The sequence below is a fragment of the Stomoxys calcitrans genome, chromosome 1 (genome assembly GCF_963082655.1).
Source record: "Stomoxys calcitrans chromosome 1, idStoCalc2.1, whole genome shotgun sequence".
Lineage (NCBI taxonomy): Eukaryota > Metazoa > Arthropoda > Insecta > Diptera > Muscidae > Stomoxys > Stomoxys calcitrans.
The window spans coordinates 205,992,199-206,016,459 of NC_081552.1; the positions used below are offsets into that span (position 1 = coordinate 205,992,199).

Consider the following 24,261-nt stretch of genomic DNA (forward strand, 5'->3'; position numbering starts at 1 on the left):
TATCGAAATCGTTTTATTGAGAAAACGTGGTGCGTCAAAATGGTCCACCTTCGTCTTCCTTGTGAATATATTCAGTCTTCTCTGGATTAAGGCCTGTGTCCAGCCCAGTCATATGCCATATGCAAGACTTTTTCTGCATAGCTCGTTCGGATCCTTACCCCTAAGAAACTTTATAACATCGTCTGCATTGCAGACGGGTTCAAATCCCTCCTCAGTCAGCCTCCGTTATAGGTCATTTATGGTGGTCACCCAAAGTAGTGGCGATAAAATGCCCCCCCTGTGGCGTGCCCTGTGCCACTTTCCCCCTTATATGTATGTCATGGAACTCACAATTTATCCACCTGTTCCTTAGCATATGGTTTATCCACTCCCTAAGGAGCCGGTCCGCCCAGTACTGGTCTAAGGATTGGATCAATGTGTCGGTCCGCACATTGTTAAACGCCTTCTCGATGTCAATGCAAACCGCCAGTGTGTACGTTTTGGCTTCGAAGGATTCTTCTGTTTTATGCACAACCTCGTGCAGGGCAGTCTCCACCGGACTTTCCTTGACATAGGAATGCTGTTTGTATTTGAGCAGTTCGCTGGATGTCCTACTCTTTGTCATGGTATCCACAATATGTTCCATAGCTTTGACTAGAAAGGACGTAAGGCTTATAGGTCTGTAGGCTTGGGTATAAATACCATCCTTGCCTCCTGCATATGCAAGTCTTCGGCACGCTGTGAAAATACAGGCCAAAGGGGTCGCCATATAGTCCGCCTTCTTTAGTAAATGTTCCATTAGGTCCGGGTGACTTAAATGGTTTTAAGCTCCAAGGCTTCCTTGGCCATAAATTCCGTTATGATAAGCCTTCGACGTACCCTCCCCCTTACCCTAATTTTCAGAAACGCCAGATCTCGGTAATGGGTGGTGCGATTTAAGCGCAATTTTGTGTGCTCTCTTATAGCAACCTAAACATAAAAATTTGGTATCCAAATTTCGGATGGGGTACCTAGGGGGGTACCCCAAAAACCTTCCAAATATATGTATAGAGAAATCATGACAATATGGGACTCAAATGAAACGTATTTAAGAGTAGAAAACGCATCTGCTATTTAATTGTCGGACTAAGTGTTTGGGGGACATCCCCAACACCCAAAACACCCCTAAATGGGATATATTTACCGACCTTGGCAATATGGGACTCAAATGAGAGATAATTGAGAGTAGAATACAAATTTGGTATCCAAATGCGGAACCAAGTTCTTGGGGGTGCACCCCTTCCGCAAAACACACCCCAAACAGGACTTATTTACTATTCATAGTAATATGGGCTTAAATAAAAGGTCTTTAAGTGTAGAATATGAATGTGATAACCAAATGTGGGACCAAGTGTTTGAGGGGCCGGCCGTCCCCGAGAACATCCCCTAAAGAAAATAAATTTACGACCAAAGCAATATAGGGCTCAATTGTCGAACCACCTCAACCCCCAAAAACCTCTAAATCGGACATATTTACCAACCATGGCAATATGGGACTCAAATGAAAGGTATTTGCGAATAAAATACGAATTTGATATCCAAATTTGGGACAAAGTTTCTGGGGGTTCACCCCTTCCCCAAAATACCCCCCAAACTGGCCTTATTTACTGACCATGGCAATATTGGGCTTAAATAAAAGGTATTTGAGTGTAAAACACGCATCTGATATCCAGATGTGGGACCAAGTGTTTGAGGGGCCGTCCATCCCTGAGAACATCCCCTAAAGAAGATAAATTTACGACCAAAGCAATATGGGGCTCAAATGAAAGGTCTTTGGAAGTAAAGCACGAAACTGATATCAATGTTGGGGAAAAGTGTCTATGGGGCCACCCCACCCCCATAACACCACCCAAAAAGGAAGTATTTGCTGACCATTGCAATTAGGGGCTGTAATAAGAAGTATTTTAGAGTAGAACACGAATCTGATATATATTTTCAAAGCCAAATCACCGAGTGGCCGCCCCATCCCCCAAAACACCCCCCAAACTGGTCATGTTTGCCGACTATGGAAAAATGGAGCTCAAATGAAGGGTATTTGGTAGTAGACCACAAATCTGATATCAAAATTCGGGACCAACTGCCTAGGGGACATCCCACCCCCATAACAACGCTCAAATGGAAAATATTTGCTCACCATGACAAATTTGAGTGGATTTCGATATTGATTGTTTTTAGGGCCCATACCCTAAACCGGACATATTTGCTGACTTTTGTAATAAGGGTTTGATATTCAATTTTGAGGCCAATGGCAATATGGGGTTCAAATAAGTGATATTTGAGAGTAGAGCACGATGCTGATATATTTCCAGCGCAAAGTGTTGGGACCACCCACTCCCCAAAACACGCCTAAATCGGACATATTTACCAACCACTGACCATCGCAATATGGGGCTCAAATAAAGGTATTTTGGAATAGAATACGAATCTGATATCGAAATGTGGGGCCAAGTATTTGGGGCGCCGCCCCCTTTCCTAAAACACACCCCAAAAAGTAAAAATTTTGGGGGCAAATGTTTCAGGACGTCACATCCCATAAACAATGGCAATATGGGGTTTAAATAAATGGTATTTGAGAGAAGAGCATGATGCTGATATTTCTTTCTGGGCCAAGAGTCTAAGGGACCACCTCATACCTGAAAACACCCCTAAATCGGGCATCAAGATAATATCGAGCTGAAATAAAGACCTTTAATTATGGAGTACATCTAACACCCAAACGTTATTGACCCTAAAACCTCCGAGCGAATTCATAGACCAGTAAAGATTATATGGGATTCAGCTCTTTACTTGTCGAAAATAAATATTCAAAGGATAACTTTGTTCCATATAAAGTATGAGAAGGCGCAGCGGAGCGGGCTCGGTTCAGCTAGTACATATATATTTGTATATTGCCCGAATTTATAATTGTAGAGTAGGTGTAGGGTATTATATAGTCGGCTCCGCCCGAATTTTGCCTTTCCTTAGTGGTTCTTATATATATAAAAAAAAATAAAAAATCCTGGCGAGACCATCAGAAAAAATTTTCCCCTTCTAATGCTGGCAACATTTGTGAGGTACTATGCCATGTAAAACTTCTCTCGAAAGAGGTGTCGCATTGCGGCACGCCGTTGGGACTCGGCTATAAAAAGGAGGCCCCTTATCATTGAGCTTAAAACTTGAATAGGACTGCACTCATTGATATGTGAGAAGTTTGCCCCTGTTCCTTAGTGGAATGTTCATGGGCAAACTTTGCATTTGCATATAAAAAATTTTAAAATTTTGTTCTTTTTTGTCCGTGTTTTCATGTTTTAGCTTGCAATAAATATTGATTTCTCTTTAATCACAAATTCGTGTATCAAAAATTATCTCTAATACAAGCCGCTTTCAAAGCCAACAATTATCTTATCAAACGATTGATCCTTGACCGAGTAATATTAAAATTTTTGCAAAGCGAAAGAAATCATCACGCACATCTCACCTGTTTCTTGAGGCCGACATTGGTTTTTAGTTCAAACCTTTCACACAGATATATCTCAATTAACTAAAATGTGCGGGTGTGGCTAAATTTGGCAACATCTCTCCAATTCACAAAATGGATACGTTGCTCATTCATAAGTTGAAGATCTTGTTTTAACATTTTAAAAATTTTATTGGTCTAGAGTGGATCACACATTTGCATTAAATTCAATACAAATGTGCGCAGAAATGTAGACAATGTCAAATTAAGCCATGTTTCGACATTTTCTTAATGGCTGCTCTTTTTTGTTTTCGGGAATATTTTTTTCCATAAAACTCAGAATTAAAATTCGCCTTATGGGTAGGCACCTGTCACCGAATTCATTCATAAAAACCATTCGTATTAATTATAAAATCATTAATAATATACAAAAATTAGACATTAATTAATTATCGTCAAAGGTTGGGGGCAAAATACGCAAAAACAAGTATCCTAAGGTTTGGAAATAAGAAGCAGACTTTAAAGATGTATGATAGAGGCTAAAGCGATATACCTATTCTTTTATAGTTTGCTTCATGTGCCACAGAGAACCTAAGATCATATCTGACCAAAAAAAAAAAAAAAACGGTGTTATCACATGCTGCGAAAATACCTTTTAGTGGTAAACGATGACAGATATATGTAAATTTGTATTTAAATATACCTATTATCAATACAAATGATTTGTATGAATAAACAATTACAAATCACAAGGGCGGAAGTCAACATACAACATGTTAATTAAATAAATAGGTAAAAAATAAGTAAAAAGGCTTTAAGTTCGGCCGGGCCGAACTTTGGATATCCACCACCTCGGGTATATATGTAAACTACCTTTCGTCAAAATCCGGTGAAAAATGCATATTTTATGCCCCCATAGCAGCTATATCGAAATATGTTCCGATTTGGTCTTGGCCCTTTTATGGGGCCAAGACTTATATGGCAGCTTTATCCAAATCTGGACCGATTTCAGCCAAGTTGCAGAAAAATGTCGAAGAGCCTAACACAACTCACTGAGTCAAATTGCAGTGAAATCGGATCATAAATGCACCTTTTATGGGGCCAAGACTTTAAATCGAGATATCGGGCTATATGGCAGCTACATCCAAATCTGTACCGATCTGGGCCAAGTTACAAAGAAATGTCCAAAAGTCTAACACAAATCACTGTCCCAAATTTCGGCAAAATCGGACAATAAATGCGCCTTTTATGGGCCCAAAACCTTAAATCGAGAGATCGGTCTATATGGCAGCTATATTTAAATCTGGACCGATTTGGGCCTAGTTGAAAAAGAATGTCGAAGGGCCTAACACAACTCACTGCCCAACTTTCGGCGACTTCGGACAATAAATGCAACTTTTATGGGCCCAAAACCTTTACTCGGGAGATCAGATTATATGCCACCTATATCCAAATCTGGACCGATTTGAGCCAAGTTGCAGAAAAATGCCGAAGGACCTAACACATCTGACCGTCCCAAATTTCGACGACATCGGACAATAAATGCGCTTTTTATGGGCCCAAAACCTTAAATCGAGAGATCGGGCTATATGGTAGCTATATCCAAATCTGGACCGATCTGGGCCAAGTTGAAGAAGAATGTCGAAGGGTCCAACAAAACTCACTGTCCCAAATTTCAGTGAAATCGGATTATAAATGCGCCTTTTATGGGGCCAAGACTTTAAATATCGATATCGGTCTATATGGCAGCTATATCCAAATCTGGACCGACCTGGACCAAATTGAAGAAAGATGCCGAAGGACCTAACACAACTGACTGTCCCAAATTTCACCAAATTTGGACAATAAATGCGTCTATTATGGGCCCAAAACCTTAAATCAAGAGATCGGTCTATATGGCAGCTATATCCAAATCTGGACCCAAAACCTTAAATCGGGAGATCGGTCTATATGGCAGCTATTGTTGCCCAAAAAGTAATTGCGGATTTTTCATATAGTCGGCGTTGACAAATTTTTTCACAGCTTGTGACTCTGTAATTGCATTCTTTCTTCTGTCAGTTATCAGCTGTTACTTTTAGCTTGCTTTAGAAAAAAAGTGTAAAAAAAGTATATTTGATTAAAGTTCATTGTAAATATTATTAAAAATGCATTTACTTTCTTTTAAAAAATCTGCAATTACTTTTTGGGCAATCCATATATCCAAATCTGGACCGATCTGGGCCAAATTACAGAAATTGAAGAAAAATGTCGAGGGGTCGAACACAACTCACTGTCCCAAATGGCAGCAAAAGCGGATAATAAATGTGGCTTTTTTGGGCCTAACACCCTAAATCGGCGGATCGGTCTTTATGACGACATTTCAAAATCTGGACCGATCTGGGCCATGTTGAAGAAAGATGTCGAGAGGCCTAACATAACTCACTGTTCCAAATGTCAGCATAATCGGATAATAAATGAGGCTTTTATGGGACTAAGACCCCAAATCGGCGGATCGGTCTATATGGGGGCTATATCAAGATATAGTCCGATATAGCCCATCTGCGAACTTAACCTGCCTATGGACAAAAAAAAGGAATCTGTGCAAATTTTCAACTCAATATCTCTATTTTTAAAGACTGTAGCGTGATTTCGACAGATAGACGGACGGATATGGCCAGATCGTCTTGGATTTTTACGCTGATCAAAAATATATATACTTTATAGGGTCGGAAATGGATATTTCGATGTGTTGCAAACGGAATGACAAAATGAATATACCCCCATCCTTCGGTGGGGGCATAATAATGTTAAACCATTAAAAAATGTAGTAAGATCGGACGAGCGGAATGTCGAGTTCTAACTTTGAGACTTCTATTAAAAATCTATGCGAATTAACTCTTTTTATTTTTTTTTTGTTCGGCCGACCGAAACTAACGTTGATGTTGGCCATTAGCTATTTGAAGGCGCCAATAGCTTGCCTTTTCATCTCGAGTATCATTGGCACTCAGTATTTAATTAAGAGCCAGTGCCACCTGACTCTTCACTGAGATTATCCTTTCGAAAATCGCTGACTGCCTGCGGCCGCATTTGCTGCTACTCCGCATAAAAACAGAGCTTACCACCATCCGCAACCTGTGGGCGCGCCCGGTAGCTTTCAGCTAAGCTTCAAGTGGTAACGATGGATACCACACAAGTCGGAGCTCAAAGTTCCAGCCTGTGTGATGCTCATAGTTATCCCGTGTCGGCCGGGTACTCCGCTAACAATTTACCGACAAGTTAACTTAATTGAAGAGCATAGTTAGCATGTCCGCCTATGACGTTAAAGGCCTGGATTCGAATACTGGCTAGAACACGAGAAAATACATTTTAAGCGGTGGTTATCCCCTCCTAATGCTGGCGACATTTGTAAGGTACTAAGCCATGTAAAAACTTCTCCCCAAAGAGGTATTACGCCATTTGGACTCGACTATAAAAAGAAGTCCCCTTATCATTGAGTTTAAACTTGAATCGGACAGCTCTCAGTACAATGTGAGAAGTTTTCCCCTATACTCGGCTGTGTTCGGCAATGGTGAGGCCAGTTCTGAAGTATGGCTGTCATGTGTGGTGGCCGGTGACCGATAAAGGGACACATGTACGCGATCTAGATAGGGTTAATAGGGTTACCTTGAGATTCATGACTGGGGTATGGGCACTACTGCGACAAGGTCCCTAGAGGTTATGATGGGAATCCAGCTGATGGTTTTGTTTATAAAGGAGTCGGCAGAGAGGACTCTGTTTAGACTATTGCAGCTTGACCTGTTAGACATATCCGTATACTGGACAGCCCATTGAAAGACCTGCAGATGGACTTACAGGTAGGAACGGATATAGTAGACTGCCGACTAAATATTGGGATACCGACTTTGACGGAATAGCTAAAGGGTCGAATTAGGTTTACAGATATTAACATCTTTACAGATGGATCTAAGATGGGGAACGAGACCTGTCGTGGCATATATTGCGGTGAACTTGACATCAACGCCTCTTTGCGAATGCGTGATGTCTGCAGCATTTTCCAGACAGAGGTCTCTGCTATACCTAGGGCGGCAGAGATTGCCCTACCCAGAGGTATAGATCGATCTAACATTTGTATCTACATCGATAGTCAAGCAGCATTAAAGGCTTAAGTTCGCACGAGTATAAGATTTTAGGTTTTGGGTTGTTGTCGAGAGGTCTTAAATTGCCTTCAGAGGAATCATAATGTGGCTTTATGCTGGGTTCCCAGATATAAGGATATTATAGAAAATGAGAAGTCTGACATGCTTGCGAGTGCGGGTGCACGCCTTGCTTTTGTGTCAATATTGAATATAAACCACCGAAAATTTTCTATGGAATTAAGGAGCCATGGTTAAATTGCTGGAATTGAAAAGCCAAATGTGAACAAACAAAGCTTTTGTGGCATGCACTTTCGAAATCGATCGTAGATAGTCGGTTGTCAAGGGAAAAGGTACATCTGAGTATGGTTTTCGGAACTGAAACGGGGTATAATAAGTCCAGTAAACATATGTGTCGTATTGGCATTAGAAATAATGACATCTAACGGTAGTGTCATGAAATTTACGCCTCGGAGGACAGCTTTCCTTTTTTTTGTCAATGCCCTGCCCAGAGGCCACCGTAGAGCAGAGGTTAGCATGTTCGCCTATGACGCTGAACGCCTGGGTTCGAATCCTGGCCAGACCATCAGACAAAATTTTCAGCGGTGGTTTTCCCCTTCTAACATTTGTGAGGTACTATGCCATGTAAAACTTCTCCCCAAAGAGATGTCGCACTGCGGCACGCCGTTCGGACTCGGCTATAAAAAGGAGTCCCCTTATCATTGGCTTAAACCTGAAGCGGACTGCACTCATTGATATGTGAGAAGTTTGCCCCTGTTCTTTAGTGGACCATCAGACAAAATTTTCAGCAGTGGTTTTCCCCTTCTATCATTTTGCCATGCAAAACTTCTCTCTAAAGAGGTGTCGCACTGCGGCACGCCGTTCGGACTCGGCTATAAAAAGAAGGCCCCTTATCATTTTCTTAAACCTGAAGCGGACTGCACTCATTGATATGTGAGAAGTTTGCCCCTGTTCCTTATGGGAATGTTCATGGGCAAAATTTGCATTTGGAGAACTGAGAGGCGTAAATCCATGCAGGATCAAGGCGTTTGCTTTTTCATCTGGGTGGCTCCAGAAAGTTCATTAAAAGACGATTTGCTGCGTGAAGTGAATTAATCGGAAGGAGAAGAGGAAAGGTGAGGAATCGCAGTGGGCCTTAATCTGACCAACGTGGACTACCTATAATTTATTTATTTCATTCACTTCTCGTTGATCTCATATCCCATAACTCACTAAGATTCAAACCTCCTCCAAAAGCATTGAAAAAATACACCATTAATTATTCTAGAATTTCGTTTGTTTTCTGTTTGTCTTTTGTTTTCATAGTTGGAAGACACTCCAAATGACATTGATAACACTTTAGAGAATACTAGCAAAAGTGCTAACTGGGGGTAAATATGATCGCACCATGTTAGTTTAACATCACAATAATGTGATAATTAATCATCTTTTTTTGCTCCACTATTAATTCGTAACACGGTGATGAGAATTTCATGAAAATTAATGCTAAATCGTTAAAGCTTCTCTTGGGTCATTTTGTAGTTTCACGCCGTATACAGCGGCAAATCGCTTATTTGAATGGCTTGTCCTACAAGGTTTTTATTGTTTACTACATTAATGAAATATTGAAATATTTTTCTTCAATGTTAGATTTTATCAACCCTAAGATTATTTGGTAATTTCTATGTCAAACGTATTAATCTTGCACATAAAAGTTCATTTGCAATTATTTTCTATGGCATTCTGACTAACGTCATGGTTTGTCCACATATGTATATGAGTCGTTTCATTTTTAATGATCTTCTCTTAGTTAAGGTTGATTGATTTGGGAAGTGTACTGGTTGTTGTTGTAGCAGTTTGTTGTGTTGTATCTTTCGTCTGCTTGATTCTGTTGAGTGTCAAGACCCAGGAACTCTGCGACTAAAATGGGGTGCGTCCACAGAGATCTGGGTCTGAGTCGAGTGGGTCTGTCGGGGCAGTTGAATAGGTGACGTGTATCCGCACGGTCCCTGGTTACAATCGGGACATACATCTTGCACGTCGGCATCAATCCTTGCTCTGTAGGAGTACAGGCGGCTGCATCTGCCGGAACGTAATTGAGTCAGAACTACTCCAGTTTGCCGGGGGAGGTCAATTTCTTCAGGTGCAATGGGAGTTGGTCATTCTCCAAGGACTACATTCACCCGATAGCTATTTACCGCATCTGCTACCGTGTCTGCATGAATATTGTCGAAACCTGCTTGATATGTCGCTTGATCGACTTCTTGTTGCTACATTCCACAAATGACTGGCGACCACACAGATAATTCGCGACCCAGCATTTCAAGCCTGGCTGGAGAGACGTGATGGCGATGTCCTCAAAGAGTTGGCAACCCTACCCGTGTCGAATGCCTTCTGCCTTCGATAGATCAAGTGCAACAAGGACCGTCTTATCACATGGCCTGGGTATATTTAGATTTCTTGCAGCGAAATATGAGGCAAGTTCGGTGAGTTCGACGTTCAATAGGTAGAGGTTAAACAGTGCCGATGATATCACCCCACATTGGGGAACTCCCCGTTGCACTCTATGGTGCTTCGACTTCTTACCCCTAAATTCCAGCGAAATATGAGGCAAGTTCGTTGAGGTAGACGTTCAACATATCGCAGATGTCAACAATGGGTGCGGGGGGCCTGATGCCAAGATCGTACAATCGTCCGCATATGATACAATCTCTATACCGTCTAGAGGGGGTGGAATGGAGGATAGGTAGAGGTTAAACAGTGCCGGAGATATCACCCCACCTTGGGGAACTCCCTGTTTCACTCTACGGTGCTTCGACTTCTTATCGCTAAATTTCTCAAATGACTGGCGACCACACAGATAATTCGCGACCCAGTGTTTCAGGCCTGGCTGGAGGGACGTGTTGGCGGTGTCCTTAAACAGTTTGACATAGCTAACCGTGTTGAATGCCTTCAATAGATCAAGTGCAACGAGGACCGTCTTCTCACATGGCCTGGGTAGATTGTAGCAATGGCAAATGTGTGCGGCGTAAGCCTCAAAAAAATTTCCATTCGCCTGATGCTCGGCGAATGGAAATTTTTCGTACGAGGCTTGGGAGGAGTAATGCTTCAAGCGTCTTTGCTACTGGCGAGAGAAGGGAGATCGGTCTGTACGACTCCCCCCAACTCGGGTCCTTTCCAGGCTTCAGTAGAGGGATCACTCTGGCCATTTTCCAGACATTGGGAACTAGAAGAGTGTTCAAAGACAGGTTGAGAACAGAAGTCCAGGGGAATCCAGATTCTTCAACATCAATGTAGAGATTCCTTCGGGGCCCAACGCCTTGGATGATTTGGCGCCACGGATTACATTCGTAACTTCGCCCACGGTAAATTGTGATGTCTGTCCATTGGCTCGGATACCACGGATACATCGAATGGCTCTCCTCCTTGCCCAGTCACTCTCGGGATGCACAATAAATTGACGGTTGAACAACCTGGCGCATCTCTTCGGATCAATCACGGTGACTTCGCCAAAATTGACAGAGATCTTGGTGTCCCATCTACCGAGGTTCGAGAGGACTTAACAATAGACCTCAACTTACCTAAGCCAGTACCTAAGTTACATTACTCCAAGTGTTCCAGCCACAAGTTCCGCTAATGTTCGTTGACTACCCTGTTAATTTCCAGAGTCAGCTCCATAATTCTGGGGTTAGTGGGGTCCATACAACAAATCCCATTACGCTCGTCTGCGAGTACCACTGCCTGAGCCGGGAAATTGGGCCGCACCTGGGGTATTCGACCGGCTGGTATAAAGCAAGCGGCTGCTGCGTTAATGATGTCTGATATCAGATTCGTGGTCTACTTCCACATACCTTTCTTTTGAGCCCCATATATCCATAGACGGCAAACATTTCCTCTCGGCCACTATCACATCCGAGGGGGAGTGGCAGTTCACTGAAGCGGCGATTGGTATATTCTCTGAAGCTAGCCCAATTGACCTTTTTCTGATTGATAAGCGTCCAGCGCTCAGAGGTTATGAAGTTGGGTCGATGCTGAGAACTGTGGGGAGATGGGCTGATTCCAAAAAATGACGGCTTGCCAGGATACGTAACTCAGGAGATCAGGGGATGCAATGGAAATGTCTGGCGAGCTGCTGCACCTCCCCGTAATCCTAGTGGGGGCATCCTCATTCACCGTGCAAAACGTGGAGCCTTTAATCTGCTCTGCCAAAGCTATGCCACGCTGGTCGTTAGCTAGGGGAGAATGCCATGAAGTGTGATGCGCATTAAAGTCCCCTAAAACCAGACGATTATGGCCAGATAGTAACCCACTTATGTCGGGGTTGTAAGCTTGGCCATTAATTGGGACATAGTTGTGTTGTTCCATCTCGGCAGTACCGGACCTGACTGCTATCCCCATGCACTCCATGTAGGGGTCATTAGCGCCAGGCGCAGGCGCGATAGGTCTATATTGCACCAAATGGTGTATCACGAAGGCAAATCCCTCACCTTTAAGCGATCCTTACGTAGTACATTGTATCCGTGACAACTGTGCAAGCTGCAGGTTTTGGTCAGCTTTGTCTCCTGAATCGCTGCTACCAATATGCTCTTCCGACTCGTAAAATCCACAATCTCATCGATCTTGCGATACACTTCCCGGCACTGGCCTGGCAATATTTGGGCTGGGATGCTGCCGTGGCGTAAATTGCCGCACGGGAGTGGTCAGGGGGTCACATAGTCCGACGCCGAGGACGCAGAACGTGACGACGACGCCGCTTGTGTCCCGCTGCTGGCTATGTTCGCGCAGCACCTTGCAACATATCCAGTATGACTATACTCCCGTAGTGAAGGGAGGCCAGAGCAAGATGGGAAATATACCCACTCCATGCACCGGTTACACCTCACCTACACCCACCGATAATAGAGGCGGTACTGCCAAACCAGAACGGAACCAGGGTCCGGGGTTCTTTCCAATCCCGGCAAGAACCAGAAGCGTGCGGAGAAAGCACTCCGGGATGTGCCTCTCCCATGACGAAAAAATACGAACTCTTAATCTAAGGCCCTTGCCGATGAAGAGTTCCATCGGGTCAATCCTCTGCGTAGAACCGGCTGCCATGGGTTCGGGAAGTTAAGTAATAGTTCATAGTTAATGGTCAGAGGAGTGATAAAAAGCTTCTCGCCAGAGAAAGGTTCCACACATTGGTATCGGGGTTTATAACAGGCTTGAACTAACTTTGGGGTTTAGAATGGAAAAGGACAAAGGGATTTGTGAAGAGATTCACGGAGCCCAACCTAACATAACCTATTTCAACCTCATGTAACTCGTTCGGAAGTTTTGCAGACAGAAGAACGAACATGACTTACTGAGACAGTTTGTAGAAAAATACATATGACATAACTCATATGTTACAAAATACGATGCCAAAACTTTTGCCTATGTTTCATTTCAAAATTATAGTTTACAAATCTGTTGTATCTGCAATTGACTTAATAGTGCATTCGAACACACCCACTACCAGTCCCACTGGTGGTGGGGCAGCTATGCTAAATGCCTACAAAGTAGCTGGCTACATATGATGAATACGTGCTGTGGCTGCAATCAATCTACCGACACGTTGATCATTTGGTCATGTACGCGATAGTTATCGTCAAAAGATTTACACAAGAAATCATGTATGCCAAATTAAACGATTTGAGAAATGCCCCATAGCTATCAATCTTTGATGGTCAAAGTTTAGCTGAGAGGCTTGAGGCTTTTTCGAAAATCAACTTCGAAACGGACATAAAATTGATTATGCATGGCTATTAAAATGATGCAGAGAGGCAGACCCTTCAAAAGAATTTTTTGTTAAGACTACTGTTGAAAGATACGAAAATTAAAAGTAGTGAAACAAAGTCGATAATTTTTGGACAAACCCTTCCATTCCGGTGTGGGTGGCTATGGTAGTCGATTCAAAATTGAATATAATATCAAAATTCAAAATGATATTATTAAAGCATGAACATTGTTGCCAATAGACATATTAACAACAACAATCTAAAAAGTGTCTGCCGTAGTGGTCCCTCGACTAAACGGAAGAAAGGCGGATTGGAATAAATTTCGGCACAACTTCTGTACGTCTATCCCTTCTAGACCAGAAAAAGAAGTGGCAACTACGGATACTATAGACATAGTGGTCAAGCGGATCATGAAGGCCCGAATGACTCGCTTGTGTCAGCATGCCCTAGTGCCAAGCCAAGGGGCAAACAGCGACCCCCATGGTGGACCCCAGAGCTGGCTCGTCTAAGGAAGAACTGCAGAAAACTCTTCAACAGAGCAAAAGCCTCAAGAGCACCACACGATTGGATCATCTATAAGGTATGAGCTAAGAAAATATTAGGCCGAGCTGAGAAAGGCTCAGAACAAATCCTGGGTAGAATTCTGCAGCTCCGTGGAGGAAACATCTGAGGCCTCGAGGCTTAGGAAGATTCTGTCCTCGAGACCTATTACGGTGGGGTATATTCAGAAGTCAGAGATTGTGTGGACAATGTCCAGGGAGGAAACACTAGAACTACTCGTTGATATACATTTCCCGGGAAGTTCTCCAACGGACAACGTGGCACCAGAAGAGGTTGTCACTGGTATGCATTCGTCGGAGGCTATTAGGAAAATTATGTCTGAGCCAAAAATCCTTTGGGCGATAAGAAGATGGTGTATCACCGGCTGAATTACAAGCTGTGTCTGATAGACTGATACCTTGGAGGAAACATCTGAGGCCTCTAGGCTTAGGAAGATTCTGTCCGCGATACCTATTACGGTGGGGTAAATTCAGAAGTCAGAGAATGTGTGGAAAATGTCAAGTAAGGAAACACTAGAACTACTCGCTGATACACATTTCCCGGGAAATTCTCCAACGTGGCGCCAGAAGAGGTTGTCACTGGTATGTATTCGTCGGAGGCTATTAGGAAAATTCAGCCTTATTACGGTTGTCGAAGACGAAAATCGAGAGCAGTCGAAGTCGTTGTCGATTTCGATTATTTTTGGTATTATGTAACTTTTTCGACTCTTGTTATTTTGTAATAGATTGAAAAGTAAAAGATGTGCTATACTGTCAAAACAATGTTTACTTTTTACATAATTGTCCGCCAAAGGCAACATTGAAATTTTCTCAATATAAAATAAAATAAATATAATAAAACAAATATGTTAAGTTTGGGACATTTTTTTTCTTCGGATGAAGACGACGAGGCATATACAGAATGTGATATGAGTGCTTTGCGTAAGGAAATAAGACAGAATTCGGACATATTTGCAATGCCCAATTCAAAGTAAGTTTTGAAATTGAGAAATGAGTTAAAATTTATAATCCCTATCTGCACTTAAGTTTCATTGGCCTTTTTAGATTGAATAAAGATGCTTTTAAATACGTCTTGGAAAGCATATCGGGTAAATTGCAAGACCCAATAAAGTCGTCTGCTGTTCCCAAAGAATTGAAGTTGGCGGTAACATTGCGCATACTTGCTGAAGGCAGTTACCAAAAAGGAGCTGGCAACGACTATAATGTTGGGCTTTCACAGTCTTCTGTAAGCAAAATTTTTACAGAATGCATTGATGCAATGCACAGTGAAATTTGTCCAAAATGGATATCGGTTAGAATGACGGAAGTGGAAAAGTTTGAAATAAAGGATTATTTTTATAAAAAGTTTAAATTTCCCGGCATTATTGGATGCATAGATGGAACGCATATCAAAATTTTGGCTCCAGGAGTTGGTGAAAGATTTAAATATTATAATCGAAAAGGATTTTATAGTTTAAATGCTACCGTGGTAAACCAAAATCCTATTTTAAATAAGAGTCGTAGTCTATTTCAAAGATTTCATTACAGGTTTGCGACCATAAACTTAGAATCAGATATATATCCCCCAATCATCCCGGCTCAGTTCACGATTCATTGGTGTGGAATACAAGCGACTTAAAAGAGTTTCTAAAGACCAACTATTTAAATGGCGAAACTAATACATGGCTGCTTGGTATTAAACATTTTGTTTTTATAGTGAAAACCAACATAAATTTGTCATATTTTGTAGGAGATGCAGGCTACCCTCTTGAACCCTACTTGATAACTCCATTCAGGTCAGCGGAAGACGGAACTGCAGAAAGCCGCTTTAATTACATACATTCACAAGCTAGAAATGTAGTGGAGCGTACAATTGGTGTCCTCAAAAATCGTTTTCGATGTATTTTAGGAGCGAGGCAACTGCATTATAAACCGAAAATGGCTGGAAAAATTACTTCTGTTTGTGCTGCTTTGCATAACATATGTATTCATTACAAAATTGAATCCGCAGTTGAGCCCAATGAAAGCACAGAAATTCCTAGCAATGAAGCAATGTCGAACCTCAATGAAACTAGCGAAGACGCCACTGCTTTAAATATAAGAAGGAGAATTATGCAGTCTTTGGATATTTATTAAAGTTATTTAAAATAAAAGGTACTTCAGGCACTTAGATTATAAAATAAAATAAAAAAGGAACACAAAACAAATTACATTAGTTCAGTCTTTTCAAGTTAAAAACTAAATGAGATCAGCAAATTACTCCCGAATGCCGCTCTTCCATTCATCCAGCTCTATTCGCCTTTTTTTTATTTCGATTTCCTCCGTTCTTGCTTTTAGCAATTTATTTCTGAAGTCTTCTTTGCTCTTTAACTCCTTTTTATATAATAAAAACTTTTCTTCTTCCCTTTTTTCTGCAGCTTTGTAAATTTTAAGCTCTTCTTCTTTAATTTTGAAGATTTTTCTATTGTATCTCTCCACATTTTGTAGAGAGTCCTTCACTTGAGAGTATAGCTCGGTTTGGACTTTTAGCTGGTTTTCCAGCAGCGCAGTCTTCTCTGTCTTGTCAGCCTTTGTTTCCACTTTTTTCCGAATTCGCGGTGTCGAGATATACTCACTACTCTCATTTTCCTTTGTGGTGTCCATAGGGCAATAGCTGGACTTAAGTGGAGTATTTGAGACTCCAATTTCTCCATCCGAATTTACTATGGAGTCTAGCTGCAGCAAACTTGAGGCAGCTTCCTCCACTGTCGTCAGCACAAATTGTTTGTGTGGCCCTCCTCCCGTTGCACGGCATTCTGCCTTGTTGTGCAGCAGCTTCTTTTTCAAATTACATTTGAAGTCTGCCCACACCTTCATCCATTCCGTACCTTGGCGCATGGGAGGCCCAATGGAATTTAATTCAATGGCAATTTTCGCCCATTCCTCCTTGGTATTTACTTTATGTAGGCCGCTGTGGTACGCACGCGCAAGATTTGGATTTGCCTCCAACAATTCCATCATTTTTGCAAACTGTTGTTGCGTGGTTATTTTATTCCTGGAATAAATAAATAATTAATTAAATGAATTTTCTCACAAAACACAAATACTTACATTTTGCAGCTCATCTTTGTAAACAAATGTGAATATATTCAGAAAACGACGACTGATTGTTCATTTTTACGGCGACAACTGACACAAAACAAGTGACGGCGACATAAACTTTATATCAGCGGTCGACATAAGATAAAAGTTTTCTTGGTAAAATACCGCAAATTTACCCAATGTTAAAAATAGATAAATAATTTATTTTATACAATTTTGTTATATTTATTTATTGTCGAATATAAAATGTCAAAAAAATGTGTTAAATTTAAAATTAGTTAACGGCGTGTTAGCGGATGAAACCAACGGCTAACAATTGTTGTCAATTGAATGCGGCGACGTCTCTAGTCGTATGGAAAAAATTGATCGACTGTTTTAGCCAACATTGACAGTCGTTTTCGTCTTCCGTGTTACGAAAATTGTAACAGATTGTACATTTTCGACAACCGTAGTACCGTTTTCCAAAAAAATCGACATTCGACTACGTCTTCGACAACCGTAATAAGGCTGATTATGTCTGAGCCGAAATCCTTTGGGCGATAAGAAGATGATGTATCACCGGCTGAATTACAAGCTGTGTCTGATAGACTGATATCATGGCTTAGGGGGATATACTCAGCTTGTATCTGTTAGTCATTTATATCTGTGAGATGGAGGGACACATAGGTAAATTTCATTCCAAAATCAGGAAAACCGTACCATACGAAAGCGAAAGATTTTTGTCCTATTAGTCAGTCATCCTTTATGCTGAAGACTCTTGAGAGGTTGATAGAAACATATCTCAGGGCAAAGATCCCTGGAGATCTCCAGTCGCGACAGCAGCATGCATATAGCAAGGGCAAGTCCACTGAAACAGCCCTTCACGACCTAATCGGCTACAAAGAGGGTTTTCTCGCTGTCAAGGAATATACAAATGTAGCATCTCTTGACATTGAAGGTGCTTTCAATAATGTAAAATCGACGTTAGTCATGAAGCAGTTGGAGTTTCTCGACTTCAACTCTACCGTAAGAAAGTTTATTAAAAACGTACTTACTGAAAGATTCACACTACACTGTAGATCTAAAAAGATGGGTCAGCAGAGGAACACCTCAAGGAGGTGTACTGTCTCTACTTTGGAATAAAGCCATTACCAAAATATTATTGTCTCTGGAAGGAGAAGGTGTAAAAGTGGTCGCGTGTGCTGATGACGTGGCAATTGTGGTTAGGGGAAAGTTTCCCAGCACTCTAAGAGATATACTTCAGGAAGCTCTACGTGCAACAGCAGAGTGGGCTACCAAAAGTGGTATAGGTATAAATCGGTGCCAGACAGAAGTAGTTCCTTTCAGCAGGAGATACAACTTAACTACAGTGCCACCTGTCTCCCTGGGTGGAGAAAATGTTCCATTTACAGAAAGCGCAAAATACCTGGGTGTTTTGCTGGATAAAAATTGAACTTCAAATGCAGCATTTTGGAAAAGGGTAAGAAAGGCAACTCTTGCCCTATACACCTGCAATAGAGCCATTGGCCAGAGTTGGGGGTTTAGACCGTTGTCAGACCTATAATGCTATATGGTGTTATGGTCGGGTGGACGGCGCTTCAAAGGTCGACCTACTGTTCAATACTTAACCGGATCCAATGGATGGCTCGTTTGTGCATCACAGCCGCACTGAGGACAACATCATCTGATGCACTGAATTTAATGCTGCATCTAATGCCTCTGGACATTGTGGCTACCCAAAATGCAGTGACCACCGCCGTGAGGTTAAGCGAACTTTCTCATTGGTCATGTGGCGGCTACGGATACTGTGTTATCCTTGATACTATATCCGATGTTCCAGGCGGTGTGGATTACACCCTACCTTAGCCGCTTTTTGATAAAAATTACTGTACCACCATTACTGATAGAACCGATTGGAACTACGATATGTCTAGTAACAGAAGTTACATAGACTTCTATACGGATGGTTCCAAACTAAAGGACCAGGTGGGTTTTGGGGTATACTCTAAAGATCTAGAATTGGTCATATCGAAAAGGTTACCCGACGACTGTAATGAGTATCAAGCAGAGATCCTTGCATAAATATCTTCTCAGACAGCCATTAAATCCCTGGCAGCCATTAAACGTATTTCTGAACACAAAAAACGCCTTCGACTGTCGCAGATCTCTCAACGAGATGGCTGAACAGTTCAAAATCCACCAGTTCTGGGTGCCGGGCCACAGAGATATGCCAGGGAATTGTAAAGCGGACGAGCTTGCGAGATTAGGAACTACCCTACACTTTCCAGGGATACTGGAATTTGTGCGCATGCCTCTAGCGATATGTAAGCTAAGTTTTCAGGACCTGACCTGAAGGACAATGAATGATAGATGGTCACAAACAGAAGGCTGTGTGGCCTAATCTACACTTGAAGAGGTCTACTGCTTTGCTGTCATTAGCTAGAACAGACGTCTCAGTCATTGTGTCCGTCATGACAGGTCAATGTCTAATTGGAAAACATGCTGACAGACTGAAGGTTGCCAGCAACGACTTTGGCAGAAGCTCTGAGGACATCGAAGAGGAAGAGAGCATAGAACAGCCTCTGTGTGTATGTCCCGCACTAGCAGTCAGAAAGAGTTCCACTTTAGGTTCTCATTTCTTTGAGAACCTGTCTGATTTAGCGGATGCAAACATTCGCAAGTTACCGGGCTTTTTAAAGCGATCTGGATGGTTTAACGGCAGGAACTAGAATGCAATCTCCTTCTTCTGTTCCTGTGGTATTACAATGGACGAGTACATCTAAGTGAGTCTGACGGCAGACTGCAACTTAAACCTAACCTAGTCCTAGTCCCTCTTACAGAAGATGTTACGATGAATAGACAGATGATAGAGCATATTTATCTGTGCCATTAATTTCGAACTGAGAGTTTATGTGGTATTTTTAAAGAGTAAAGAGAATTGCTCTAGCCATCCACCGCGCCTGATGCATGCCACCTGGTGGTGAACCCAGCAAAACTGAGAAAGTCGTGCAACTTGAAATTAAAAACAAGTACAAAGCATTAAGTTTGGCTGGGCCGAACTTTGGATACTCACTCCCTCGGGTACATGTGTTAACCACCGATCGTAATAGTCCGGAGAAAAATGCATCACTTATGAACCCATTGCAGCTGTATTTAAATATGGCCCGATTTGGACCAAACTCGGCACGGAAGTCGAGCGGTCTAATAAATTCAATTCACTGTTCAAGTTGTTAAACAAAATATTGGTCAATATGGCAGCTATATAAAACTCTGGACCGATCTGAACTATATAGGGCATGGATATCGAAGAGCCTAACATAGGTTACTATGCCAAATTTCCGCGAAATTGAATAATAAATGTGTCTTTTATGGGCTCAAGACCTTGTAACGGGAGATTTGTCTATATGGCAGCTATGTCGAAATATTGGCCGATGGAGGCCATATTGAACAGGGATGTTAAAGGCTCTAACACAGCCCGCAAAATTTCAGCAAAATCGGGTAATTAATGCTCCTTTCATTCGCCCAATAGCTTAACTCGGGAGATAGGTATATATGGCAGCTATATCCAAATATTGACCGATCTGAACCATATAGAGAACGAATGTTGGAAAGCATAAAATAGGTCACTATGCAAAAATTTCAGCGAAATCGGATAATAAATGCGCCTTTTATGGGCTCAAGACCTTGTAACGGGAGATTTGTCTATATGGCACCTATGTCGAAATATAGAGGCCATATTGAACAGGGATGTTAAAGGCTCCAACACAGCCCGATGTCAAAAATTTCAGCGAAATCGGGTAATAAATGCTCCTTTCATGGTCTTAAGTCGGGAGATAGGTATATGAGGCAGTTATATCCAAATATTGACCGTTCTGAACCATACAGAGAACGGATGTCGAAAAGCCTGAAATAGGTCACTATGCAAACATTTCAGCGAAATCGGATAATAAATGCGCCTTTTATGGGCTCAAGACCATGTATGGAGAGATCTGTCTAAATGAGATGCTTGTGCCAAATTTCTGCGAAATTGGGTAATAAATACGCCTTTGTGGGCCCACTGTGAAATCGGGTAATAAATGCTTCTTTTATGGAGCCAATACCTTAAATCAGGAAATTGGTATATATGACTTCTATATCCAAACAAAGACCGAAATGAACCATATAGAGAACGGATGTCGGAAAGCCTAAAATAGATCCTTGTGCCAAATCAGTCTATATGGCAGCTATATCCAAATATAGGCCGATCTTGAACATACTCAGTACGAATTTCGAGAAGTCTAACGCAAAACATTGTGCCAAATTTCATCGAAATCGGATAATACATGGGGCTTTAATTGGCCTAAAACCTAAAATTGGAAGATCGGTCTATATGGGGGCTATATCAAGATATAGTCCGATATAACCCATCTTCGAACCTAACCTGCCTAAGAAAAAATAATCTGTGATCGCCGATCTAACCATGTCCATCCGTCTGTCCAACTGTCCCTTTGTCTGTTGAAATCACGCTACCGGCTTTAAAAATCAAGGTAATTAGCTGAAACCTTGATTTTTAAAGCCGGTAGCGTGATTGCAAACAGACAAAGGGACAGTTGGACAGACGGATGGACATGATTAGATCGGCGATCAAAAATATATATACCTTATAGGGTCGGAAATGGATACTTCGATGTGTTGCAAACGGAATTACAAAATGAATACACCCCCATCCATCGGTGGTGGGTATAAAAAGAATAATATTGGCTAACAGAGGGGACGTTGGACTAAGCAAGTAAGTCAGGAACAAAGCCACCATTCGACAAGCAAAAATTATGCTATATAAGGCACTACCCGCTCAGATCTGAAACACAAGTTAAAGTTAAATTATGTTAATTTGTTACAAAAATTTGCCTTTGGCGGTTAGTTTGCTTTGATTTAGGGTCCTATCTATCCATCAATCAATTAAGCTTTCTTGATTCAACAACAATGTTTGACTGTTTTGTAAATCGTTGTAATTTGATCATCTCTCAATGTTGATTTTGTCGCCTATTGTTTAGATTAATATTTAATTTTATTTGAATTTAATTGATGGCGACTATGCAAATGATGGGCTTTTAATTAAAAATTTGAATATGGATTAATCGAATGTGTTAGGATAATTAGATAAGCTAATGATAAGTTGATGTTTAGAAATTTAGGGGAATACCGAATAGATTTATTGTAGTTTAAAAACTGAGAATATATTCATTAAGCTAATAACAACACAAACAAGAAATAACAATTGGGTGAATAACAAGAGGTTTTATGATTTAAGGTACTTTTGAACGATTTACTAAATTTGTATGAAACCTATTTGTTCCATCATCCGGTAGAATGAAATTGTTAGGGGTAACGCTATACCGAAAGTTGAAGTAGATTGAAAAGGTTGTTAATTATATTGGGTTGCCCAAAAAGTAATTGCGGATTTTTCATATAGTCGGCGTTGACAAATTTTTTCACAGCTTGTGACTCTGTAATTGCATTTTTTCTTCTGTCAGTTATCAGCTGTTACTTTTAGCTTGCTTTAGAAAAAAAGTGTAAAAAAGTATATTTGATTAAAGTTCATTCTAAGTTTTATTAAAAATGCATTTACTTTCTTTTAAAAAATCCGCAATTACTTTTTGGGCAACCCAATATTTTAGACTAGCTGACCCGGGCCCGCTTCGCTGCGACTTCTTTTAGTTTATATGGAACAAAAGCTTCTTTTGAATATTTATTTTCGACAATTAAAGAGCTTAAAGTGAATTGCTATGCTACGAAAATGGTATATCGCTTGACTAATTGCCCGAATCCCATATGATCTTTATTGGTCTACGAATTTGAGTTTGGATGTAAGGTGTACTCCATTCTTAAAATACTTTATTTCAGCCCGCTACTCTCATGATATCTGATTTAGGGGTGTTTTCGGGGGTGAGGTGTCCCCCAGGCACTAGGCCCTGAAAAAATATCAGCATCGTGCTCTTCTTTTAAAAACCATTTATTTAAACCCCATATTGCCATTAGATTAGGGGAGTTTACCCGCTGAGACGTCCCCCAAACACATGGCCCAAAATAGGTTATCAAATTCGTTTTCTAATCTTAAATACCACATATTGGCATGGTCGAAAATTTTTTACCCTTTGCGGGGTGCTTTGGGGAAGGAGTGATTTCCTAATTACATGGTCCTAAATTTGGATATCAAATTCGTATTCTACTCTCAAATACCTTTATTTGAGCCCCATTTTGCGAAGGTCACTAAAAAAATTGCTGATTTTGGGGTATTTTGGGGAAGGGGTTGACCCCCAAAAAATTTATCCCGAAAGAGGGTATCAATTCTTGCTCAACCCCCAATACCTTTCATTTAAGCTCCACATTGACAAGGTCGGTAAATATGGCCGATTTAAGGGTGTTTTGGGCATTGGGGTGGTCGCCTAAACACTAAGCCCGGAAAATGTATCAGCAACGTGTTCTATTCTCATATATCTCTATATACAATTTATTTGAACCCCTTATTTAGGAAAAGGGGTTGACCCCCAGAAAATTGGTTCCAAAAGTGGGTATCAATTCTTGCTCTACCCCCCAATACCTTTCAGATAAGCTCCACATTGACATGGTCGGTAAATATGGCCGATTAAGGGGAGTTTTGGGGATTGGGGTGGTCGCCCAACCACTAAGCTCGGAAAATATATCAGCAACGTGCTCTATTCTCATATATCTAAAAAACATTTATTTGAACTCCGTATTGGCATTGGCCTCAAAATTTGATATCAAATTCGTTTTCAAATCTTATTTAAACTCCTTATTGAAAAAGTCAGCAAATATATCCGGTTTGGGGTATTGGCCCTAAAAACTATATTGGCCCTAAAAACTTATAACTATATAAAACTATAAAAACTATATTTGAGCCCCATATTTGTATAGTTGGCAAACGTGACCGGCTTGGGGTGTTTTGGGGGATGGGCGGCCACTCAGTGAATTGGCCGTGGAAATATATATCGGATTTGTGATCCACTCTAAAAGCCCTCTTATTTGGGCCTCATATTGCAAAAGTCAGCAAACACTTACTATTTGGGTGGTGTTGTGGGGGTGGCCCCATAAACACTTTTCCCAAATATTGATATCAGATTCGTGCTTTACTCCCAAATACCTTTCATTTGAGTCAAATATTGCCATGATCGGTAAATATGTTTTGATATGGGGCTCAAATATAGTTTTTATAGTTTTATATAGTTATAAGTTTTTAGGGCCAATATAGTTTTTAGGGCCAATACCCCAAACCGGACATATTTGCTGACTTTTGCAATAAGGAGTTTAAATAAGATTTGAAAACGAATTTGATATCAAAT

General features: G+C 41.2%; 3 protein-coding genes across 5 annotated transcripts in view; 1 reads left to right on the forward strand and 2 right to left on the reverse strand.

Annotated features, from left to right (window-relative positions):
* The window catches only part of LOC106092838 (formin-J), a 331,170-nt gene that overhangs the window by 66,577 nt on the left and 240,332 nt on the right, over positions 1–24,261 (reverse strand). The window lies entirely within an intron of this gene.
* On the forward strand, positions 14,500–16,073 carry LOC131998488 (putative nuclease HARBI1). Of its 3 annotated transcripts, none has more exons than XM_059370761.1 (4): positions 14,500–14,852; positions 14,909–15,350; positions 15,410–15,554; positions 15,612–16,073. In XM_059370761.1, the coding sequence occupies exons 1-4, from the start codon at positions 14,728–14,730 to the stop codon at positions 15,995–15,997; spliced, it is 1,098 nt and encodes a 365-aa protein (XP_059226744.1). In that variant the 5' UTR covers positions 14,500–14,727; the 3' UTR covers positions 15,998–16,073. The 3 variants fall into 3 exon arrangements, with proteins under 3 accessions (XP_059226744.1, XP_059226747.1, XP_059226749.1); XM_059370764.1 differs by having other exon boundaries at positions 14,909–15,347; XM_059370766.1 differs by having other exon boundaries at positions 14,927–15,350.
* On the reverse strand, positions 15,972–17,449 carry LOC131998490 (uncharacterized). The gene is made up of 2 exons (XM_059370775.1): positions 16,952–17,449; positions 15,972–16,895 (listed from the first exon to the last, which is right to left on the reverse strand). The coding sequence occupies exons 1-2, from the start codon at positions 16,963–16,965 to the stop codon at positions 16,118–16,120; spliced, it is 792 nt and encodes a 263-aa protein (XP_059226758.1). The 5' UTR covers positions 16,966–17,449; the 3' UTR covers positions 15,972–16,117.